We start from the raw sequence: 10000 nt of genomic DNA, 5'->3' as shown, positions 1-10000 counted from the left end.
AGTGTGAGCTGCCAGTCGTGTCGTGCGTCATGCCGTGGCTGTATTCCCACGTGGCTCGTTGTGTCGAAATGCAATTCTGGCCGAGTATTAATGCTATTTTACCTAATAAGAGTACTCTCAGGCATTGCATATGTTGATGGCCTTATTGACTCATTGATGAGAGAGAGAGAGAGAGAGAGAGAGAGAGAGAGAGAGAGAGAGAGAGAGAGAGAGAGAGAGAGAGCCAGCCAGCCAGCCGTAACACCTAACGTTAATAAATCTGCTCATCAGCCTGAACAAAATACGCTTTTCTTTAGACAATGCACAAATACAAAGGTTTATTAATCACTATCAGTACTATGTATACAGTAACGACGCGAATAGTGACCTCTCTTCCCGCACATTGCCAAACAATTCACGGCAAAACTAACACCTTTGCACATATTATTACTATTGTTATTATTATTTTTATTATTATTATTATTATTATTATTATTATTATTATTATTATTATTATTATTATCATTATTATTATTATTATCATTATTATTATCATTATTATTATTATTATTATTATTATTATTATTATTATTATTATTATTATTACAGACGGAAGTAGAGGTAAGGAAAGTCACACTGGTGTACGCACATATTTATTTCAAGGCCTTCGTGATGTGGCATCCTTCACTGCTTTGACTCATCACTGACATATACCAAACACATTTTCTCCTCTAATTCTAGAAGCGCAAATAATTAAGCCGTGGCATGATATGTATGAGTAAGGAACGAAGACTCTCTCTCTCTCTCTCTCTCTCTCTCTCTCTCTCTCTCTCTCTCTCTCTCTCTCTCTCTCTCTCTCTCTCTCTCTCTCTCTCTTTGCTTCACTTCTTTCTAGTATTAGTTAGCCTCAAAGTAGAAAACAAACACTTTTTCCCTCACCTCCCTCGCTTTATTTTCTTTGTTTCACTCCTCCACCTTGCCTCAGTGTTAGTCAGCTGTCAGTAGCCCAGCAGCCGTAGCAGTGAGTGGGCGCAACACGTGACGGCTTCGGGAGACATGCAAAGAAGTAATGAATGGCATGATTTGTAGGTCTGGTACACGGACTGGAATGCAAGGTGAAAAAGAAAATTATTTTGTTTCATTTTCCTTCCACGGTGGGTGATTAAACATGGATTCATTTGTAGCTGGGTATGTGGGGCGGCATTGAGGTGTGTGTGTGTGTGTGTGTGTGTGTGTGTGTGTGTGTGTGTGTGTGTGTGTGTGTGTGTGTGTGTGTGTGTGTGTGTGTGTGTGTGCTCGCCTCACCTGCCCCTCTTGTGAACGACTCAATTTTTCCCCCGAGTCTTGGTGAAGGTTCCTTACAATGAAAGTATATATATTCCCCGTGTTCCTCCTGATTAAGTGAACATGGTGATTTAGAGTCGGTGTCTGTGTGTGTGTGTGTGTGTGTGTGTGTGTGTGTGTGTGTGTGTGTGTGAAAGGACTGACTGTTACCTTTTCTAACGATGCTGCTAATTGTCATTGTTGTTGTCATAATTATAATAATTGCCATTGTTGTTATTAATTATTATCATTGTTGTTGTTATTATTGTAGCGGTAGTAGTAGTAGTAGTAGTAGTAGTAGTAGTAGTAGTAGCAGTAGTAACAGTTGTTGATCAGTAACTACCTAGCAAGAAATGTGGTTAAAAAATAATCGTTTAATGGATGTAAAGAGTGCAGTTTTATTCATTTCGAAACAAGTAATATATTTCGAATATCGCGACAAACCCTGCATCTCAAAAAAAAAAAAAAAAAATTCATTCAAAATCTTTCTTCCTCCAAATGTACGGAACTAATCAGTAGAGACTGCATTTCCTCTCCCGACGCTGGCACATGAAAAGGCGCCGTTGAAGCGTGTGTGCCTGGAGGATGTTGGTTCCTTCCTACAACCCAAGGAGGAGGAGTCAGCTGATGCTGCTCGAAGGCATGGAAGTGAAGGGGGCAAGACAAGTGGACGGTATGGATGTGTGTGTGTGTGTGTGTGTGTGTGTGTGTGTGTGTGTGTGTGTGTGTGTGTGTGTGTGTGTGTATGTAGTATGTATGTGTGCAGTGACGGTCATAAGTTGATTAACATTATGTCCTTACTTCCACTGTGGTTTATGTTTTCCTCAACCTTAATCCCTCCGATCCGCTGACAGTTTTCTCACACAACCTGACAACAGGCAAGTTTTTGGAGGATCAGAGGACTTAGCATTGAGAGAAAACGCTAAACGCAGTAGAAGTTAGGGAGTATGGTGTGTTACTCGACTATTGGCCATGACTGTACCAGGAAAGTTTTGTCCCTTGGGTGATTCCTGTCAGAGACATTTGAAGGAGAACATCTTACTTCTTGCCACCAGACGCCGCCAACCTCGCCGTGTTCACAGGAGGCTGGATACCCTGTTAGCTGACTTCCGCGCCGTCAGTGCTGCTTGCTCTCTCAACTCTCCCCGTCCCCATCATTGCCTACTTGCTCTCTCATATCACCACTCCTAATCCTCCTCCTCCTCCTCCTCCTTCTCTTTCTCCTTCTCCTTCTCCTTCTTCTCCTTCTCCTTCTCCTTCTCCTTCTCCTTCTCCTTCTCCTTCTTCTTCTCCTCTTCCTCTTCCTCTTCCTCTTCCTCCTCCTCCTCCTTCTCCTTCTCCTCCTCCTTCTCCTCCTCCTCCTCCTCCTCCTCCTCCTCCTCATGCCAGCAGTATTAAACCCTTCCTCCGCGACACACTAGGACCCGAATGCAATTTTCCTCATCAAAAGTGACAGTGGGCGTCCCCGTGGGCGTCCGCCTGTCCGTTCGTCTGTCCGTCCCTCTACTTGACTGCCGCCCTCCCCGCCTGTCTTGAATTCTTCTCATATCGCAGACTTTGTTGTGAGGTTGGTGACTTGTATCAATGGATTTAACTTCAGGTCTTTTTTTTTAAGGGATTAACTGCAATGGCTGGCTGGTTGGAATACTGGTGGATTGACTGACTGATTGACAAACCGACCGACTGGATGATTGACCTATGAGTTGATTGACCGACTACCTGACTGACTGACTGAGTGACTGACCGATTGGCGAACGGACTAACTAACTGACTGACTGACTAACCGACCAACTGGATGATTGACCAATGAGTTGACTGACTGACTACCTTGCTGGCTGACTGAGTGACTGGCTGGTTGACTGATTGAGTGATTTCAGCAACAAGAATTAACTTGTTGTTCCTCGTCTAACTTCAGATTTTTCTTGTTTTATTTCCTCTCGTATTCTTTTAATCGTCTTTTTTTTTTTGTCAGGAACCCGTCAAGTTGTTGATGGAATAATTTGGTAAAAGTAACGTGATATTAAAAAAATGTACGAGAAAGATGCATGATTCTCTCTCTCTCTCTCTCTCTCTCTCTCTCTCTCTCTCTCTCTCTCTCTCTCTCTCTCTCTCTCTCTCTCTCTCTCTCTCTCTCTCTCTCTCTCTCTCTCTCCAGACTGACAAGGGAATGAGAGAGAGCAGTATTGGCTTGTCCGTCCCGCGGCCGAGCCCTCTCCCTCACTGGCCAATATTTCAGGCCAGTGTGTGTGTGTGTGTGTGTGTGTGTGTGTGTGTGTGAGAGAGAGAGAGAGAGAGAGAGAGAGAGAGAGAGAGAGAGAGAGAGAGAGAGAGCACTTTACAGATCAATCCAAAGTAAAGGGAATTGTTTCAAAACTGTTTCATTCCTTCCTTTCATCCTCCTCTTCCCTTTTATTATTTTTCCTACCCCCTTTCCTTTGCTTTGCTTTGGCATGTGTAACCTCCTCTCTTCTTCCATTGCCTCTCTCTCCAGACCCTTCCGTCATCACTCCTTCCCTTTATCTCTCTCTCTCTCTCTCTCTCTCTCTCTCTCTCTCTCTCTCTCTCTCTCTCTCTCTCTCTCTCTCTCTCTCTCTCTCTCTCTCTCTCTCTCTCTCTCTCTCTCTCTCTCTCTCTCCCTAGCCACCTTTCTCTTGCTACACTCGTAAATTTCAAGGCGCTTCGACCGCCAGACAAACAGACAATGCCCAGAATATACAGTTAACGACGCGATGTCTCGTTTTTCGTGCCGCTGTTGTCTGCCGGGAGCCGCGAGACAAGATAAAAGGATAAAGCAAAGCAGTAAGTGTATGGAGAAGACCGGACGGCAGAGGAACCCCCAAAGGGAGAGGAGACCGATGTGGTGTACGGTAGTAGGGGTCGTATTCTTAAACGTTTTGATCCCTCATAAGGAGATTCTCGTTCTTTGGGGACTCGCATCTCAGGAGACCCCTTTATATATATGTATATATATATATATATATATATATATATATATATATATATATATATATATATATATATATATATATATATATATATATATATATATATATATATATATATATATATATATATATATATATATATATATATATATATATATATATATATATATATATATATATATATATATATATATATATATATATATATATATATATACCCTTGGTCATTACCCATCTTACATGAAAAAAAAAATGTTCTGGGCTACAGAAATTATTATAAGGATACCTGTGTGTGTTTTTCTTGCTTGGGATTAAGAATTCTTGTTAAACCATCAGTGCAATCATGAAAACACCTCTGAAAATGTCCAAAACTTCCACTAGAGTTGTTCAAAGTAATTAAGGTAAATGTCGAAACATTTAACATTACGTAGGTAGGTCGCGCTTAGTTACGTTTGGTTAGGTTAGGTTTGATTAAGCTAAATTAGGTTAGGTTTGGTTAGGTTAAGTTAATTTAGATTAGGTTAAGTTAATTTAGGTTAGAGTAGAGTAGAGTAGAGTAGATTAGGTTGGGCTAAGTTAGGTTAAGTATCTTCTTTTGCCCAAAATAAACAAATGAACAAATGAAATAAAAAAAAAGAGATAAAAACATTAAAGAAAATAGAAAATAGGCATTGATGTGTGTGCTTGTGTGTGTGTGTGTGTGTGTGTGTGTGTGTGTGTGTGTGTGTGTGTGTGTGTGTGTGTGTGTGTGTAGGGGCGTGTGTGGGTGCGTGATTGACTGATTGACTGACATGTGAACCAGATACGTGCAGCTTTGCCGCCCAGCCGCTACCTAAATTTGGACTCGCTGGGGATGAAAAATGAACAAGGAAGACAAAAAGAAAGATGAGAATATTGAGTAACACGAAAATAATGTTAGTAAAAGTAACAACAACAACAATACTACTACTACTACTAATAATAATAATAATAATAATAACAATAATAATAATAATAATAATAATAATAATAATAATAATAATGATAACTGATTTAAAAAAACACTGAAGGTTTTAGATTTTTGCAAGTAAGCATTAATATTAGATGGACGTGGACATGAAGATTTTAAATGAGCAGTAGACTGACGCATGCAGACTGTGACTGTGGTAAGTACAGAACCATCCACAGACAGTCCGGCTGACAGTGCAGCAGACCAGGATATAAAAAACATTTTTTTTTTAATCTATTCTACGTAGGAAGACAGAAAAGAAAACAATAAATAGAACATTCTTAGAAGTGAACTGAAACGAACGAGAAACAGAAGAAAGTTTGCAAATTTCATTATTCCTTCAAATTTATTCATCTCCGTATGTGTCCACTTACTTATTCTAGGATAAACGTAAAGGAAAACATATCGAACAAAAATTTGAAGTAAACTGAAAGAAAAGAACAGTGGTAAAGAAAATAAATAAAAATGTTAGCAACTCCACACTTTTCTTCATTTTGTTCATTTTTCATTTGTTCATTTATTTTTTTATCTACGTACCTATTTATTAATTTATCTATATCTCCATTTATTTACTTATCTATCCACCTATTTATTCATTCATCTATCCCTCCATTTATTTACTTGCCTATTCCTCCATTTATTTACTTACTATCCATCCATTTATTTACTTATCTATCCACCCATTTATTTCGTTATCAATAGAAAATTAATCGGAAAATTACGAGGACACCAACAGAGAGAGAGAGAGAGAGAGAGAGAGAGAGAGAGAGAGAGAGAGAGAGAGAGAGAGAGAGAAAAAAAATCATTCCTGGACCAGCTGGAAGGTTTGGTCTGGAATTCCATGTGTCCTGTGTTAACCGGAACTTCAGTGCTGGACCCTTTGCTTGGCCGGAGCACAGAGGGAGCAGGGGGGCAGGGAGGGCAGTGGGGGAGTGGTAAAGGCAAGGCGGGGAATGCTGAGTGGATGGGTGTGTGCGTGTGCGTAGGATACTGCTGTGGTATTCTGGTGGCCTGATCCTGTATTCATCACACTGACTCACTGTTCTGTATGTCTGTTTAGTGAGGAAGGATCATTATCATCGTCGTCGTTGTCATTTGTCATTTATCATAATTATTATCAACACCAGCAACAACAGTAGTGTAACAGTAGTAGTAGTAGTAGTAGTAGTAGTAGTAGTAGTAGTAGTAGTAATAGTAGTAGTAAAAGTACACTGCTCCAGCGCTATGCATTGCCTGTGTGGAGGAAGAGAACTGGAGAAGAGCGGAAGTGGAGCTACTTTTGTGGAGGGAGAGGGAGGGAAAATAAGGGGACGTGGAGATAAAGAAATGAACAGAGAAAAGGCAGTGAAAGAGAGGCGTTGTACTCACTCATTCTATCAATCACTTACTCACTCATTCCTTTAATTACTCACTCACTCACTCACACATTCTCTCAATCACTCAATCGCTCATTCACTCCATCACTCACTCAATCACTCACTCACTCACTCACTCACTCACTCACTCACCCATTCTCTCAATCACTCACTCTCACTCATGTTTTCTCAATAACTCATTCACTCACTCATTCACTCCTCTCAATCACTCACTCACTCACTCACTCATCCATTCTCTCAGTCTCACACTCACTCATTCATTTCCTCACTCACTCACTCATTTACTGACACACTCATACACTTTCCCTCCTTTTACTTCGTGTAAGGTCAGTAATAATTTACTGACTTCGTGTGTGTGTGTGTGTGTGTGTGTGTGTGTGTGTGTGTGTGTGTGTGTGTGTGTGTGTGTGCGTGGTTGGTTATGTGTGGCTGTCATTGCTAATTACCAGATCTACCTGTAGTTACCTGACTAACTCTTTACTTTCTATGACTTCTCAGGTTTGATTAAATGTAACGGAACAAATTTATAATCTAGAAAGACTCTCCCCATCACAAAAAGGACCATTCACGTTACTTAGATCTTTTAGTGTCAGGAAGCTTTTTTTCTTTTTTTTTTTGTGGGTTATCTGAATGAAGTAACAAGTGTCATGGTGTCATTAACAATTAGAGGTGATATAGTCAACCGCCTTGATATGTACAGAAACGTGTGAGTTTTGGGTTAAAGAGGGTAGACCCTCTTTAACCCAAAACTCACACGTTTCTGTACATTCTCCCTCGGTAAGATTTAGTTTAAAATTCAGAAGACTCACTTAGGGAAACGATGGTGTGGGACAGTGTGATTGTGTGGAGGTTACGTACAGGGAGACAATTAGCAAAGTAACAACAAGAACGGTAGCAGTGAAAGTAACAGGAGCACTGACAGTAGCGGGCTTCCTCTGGCTTACAAAGGTCTATCTCACTGTCCAACTTTTCTCGTGGAGTGACGCCAGGCATAGTCGGTGGACGGTGGTACATCAGGGCGGGAAGGGAGGGACTTGGGAACTGCAGCCCCTCTCTCGCCACACAACACTGGGGAGTATATGCTTGCAAGATACATGTCAAAGAGAAAAGTGTGTGTGTGTGTGTGTGTGTGTGTGTGTGTGTGTGTGTGTGTGTGTGTGTGATTTCTTATCCACTGCGGAATACTGTTATTATATCTTATAATATATCTGCTTTGAAGATAATTTTTAAGAATGAAATTCGGCTTATCGACGCAGTTTTAAAAAAATGTGTGCACTATGAGATTTATGACTATATCTTGTCTGTATAATATATTGCTATTTTATTTTAGCCAGTGCTAGAAAATTCTCTCTCTCTCTCTCTCTCTCTCTCTCTCTCTCTCTCTCTCTCTCTCTCTCTCTCTCTCTCTCTCTCTCTCTCTCTCTCTCTCTCTCTCTCTCTCTCTCTCTCTCGGCAGTTCATGAGCACTTGAAACTTACCATTTGCCATCATCATCCATAAATCTATCCAACCTCCTCTTGAAGCCATCACATTCCTGCTAAGTTTGTTTCACTCACGTACATACAAACCTATTTAGTTTACTAATTTTTGCTTCTCTACTTTCTATGTGTGTCTAGTAATCATTCGCACTAGTTTTAACATGCCCCATACGGTTGTGGCATTGAAATAAATGTCAGTTTCTTAACCCCGAAAGGTTCTAGGTGGTGAGTCTTCTCTTTCTCCGCCAGTCAGTCCAAAGCCTTCCTCCCTCCGCCTCGCCTCCTTTAGCCGGCCTCCACGCCGCCTCACGAGCCGCGTCGGGGCCATTCATTTGCAACTCTTAGAACGTTCTCTTTATGAAGCAGCAGTGAGTGAGGGTTTATGTTCTTTTTTCTTTCTATATTCATTCCTGTTTTCTTTATTTATTCATCTATTTCCATCCATTTATCATCTTCGTTTTTCCATTTGTTTATTATTTTTTATACCTGCCTGTTTGTTTGTCCGACTCTCTCTCTCTCTCTCTCTCTCTCTCTCTCTCTCTCTCTCTCTCTCTCTCTCTCTCTCTCTCTCTCTCTCTCTAACACTGTTGCCCATTTGTGTCAATAAAAAAAATAGTGTTACCACCGCTTTCAAAAAATACTTCAGCGCAATATTAAACCTTGCACCCTGCATGTCCTCCTCGTCCGAGCAAAATATTCCACCATATGCACGAAGCTCTCGGCAAAAAAATGAAAATAAATATGAAAAGCCCCGCTGGTTCTGACGGAATTCATCTCAGGTAATTCACAAAAGAGATGAGAAACGCCCTGCTTATTTCACTGAAGAAAATGCCGGAGTGAGGGCACGCTTCTCCTTTTGTCTTAGAAACTCGCTTACGATACTTACTCTTGTAACGTTAGCAAATAAATCAGCAAATTCGTTCGTCCACCACCTCGATTCTTTTTAAGCTAAAGTGAGAATTTCTACTTAAACACACTGTGGAATATATCTTGGTTTTGTAAACTGTAGAGTGACTCTGCTGTGCTCCTGTGTTCCTATGCTTCCTGTTTTCTTTTATGTCGCCCAACATGTTTCAATCCAACTTCACATGTTCCTCTTTTCTCTCGCGTCCTCAACATCTGGACGCTTCTTGCGGCAACTTCTCCATCTCCTTATCCGATATTCTATCCTCTCTCTGCAGGCATCAGATTATTCAGGTAATATAAGTGTATAGCTATCACATCTGCAGCGCCGCATAGTTGTTGGTGTGGTGTTTTGGAATCCATGCAATACGAGACTTTCGAAAATTATCTGCCACCAGATACTTCTTTCTGTTAACTACTCCCTTGTTTGTGAGTGCGTGTTTTGTTGATTCTGATATTTACATGAGAAACTGTGAGACGAAACACAGTTATATACACACCACAGAAATTTTAACAAGCTTTCTGACTGAAAAAAAAAGAAATACATAACACGAGAATACATACTTCTCATTATTATACTTTTCCGAAAAAGAAACCACAATTCTGAAAAACTTGCCAATTACATTTTCTTTTCTCGTCGTCTCGTCTTCCGTGACTCCATGATGCTTCGGAGCTTGGGGTTCGTTCACCTGGTCACGACTCACCTTTGATGTTCCCTCGGCAGGTGTCGCTGGTATCCAAGATCGTGCCCTCGCCAGACTGGTTCGTGGGAGTGGACAGCTTTGACCTGTGCGAGGATGGTAACTGGGTGGACAACGTCAAAATTCAGGTGGGGTGGAGTAGTAATGGGTGGAGGACACGTGATGATACTGTGTGGGGGTGAAGAGAGTGATATGAGGTGTGTGTGTGCGTGTGTGTGAAAAATGTGTGAAGCTGTAAAAGGAAATGGGAAGAGAAGGGCGAGAGAGGGTGATAGAACGGTTCCTCTGTGAAAGGAGCCCACCAACC

The 10000-nt window shown here is 41.0% G+C and overlaps 1 protein-coding gene across 1 annotated transcript in view; it reads left to right on the top strand.

The window, feature by feature from the left end:
• LOC135093281 (uncharacterized) overlaps positions 1–10000 on the top strand; it is a 51912-nt gene that overhangs the window by 27510 nt on the left and 14402 nt on the right. The window contains 1 exon segment of the mRNA XM_063992407.1: positions 9717–9821. Within this exon segment, the coding sequence (XP_063848477.1) occupies positions 9717–9821 (105 nt within the window).

Source organism: Scylla paramamosain, chromosome 3 (genome assembly GCF_035594125.1).
Source record: "Scylla paramamosain isolate STU-SP2022 chromosome 3, ASM3559412v1, whole genome shotgun sequence".
In the NCBI taxonomy this organism is placed as follows: domain Eukaryota; kingdom Metazoa; phylum Arthropoda; class Malacostraca; order Decapoda; family Portunidae; genus Scylla; species Scylla paramamosain.
Note: the sequence above shows the minus strand (reverse complement) of the source record. Positions and strands in the feature narration are given on the sequence as shown.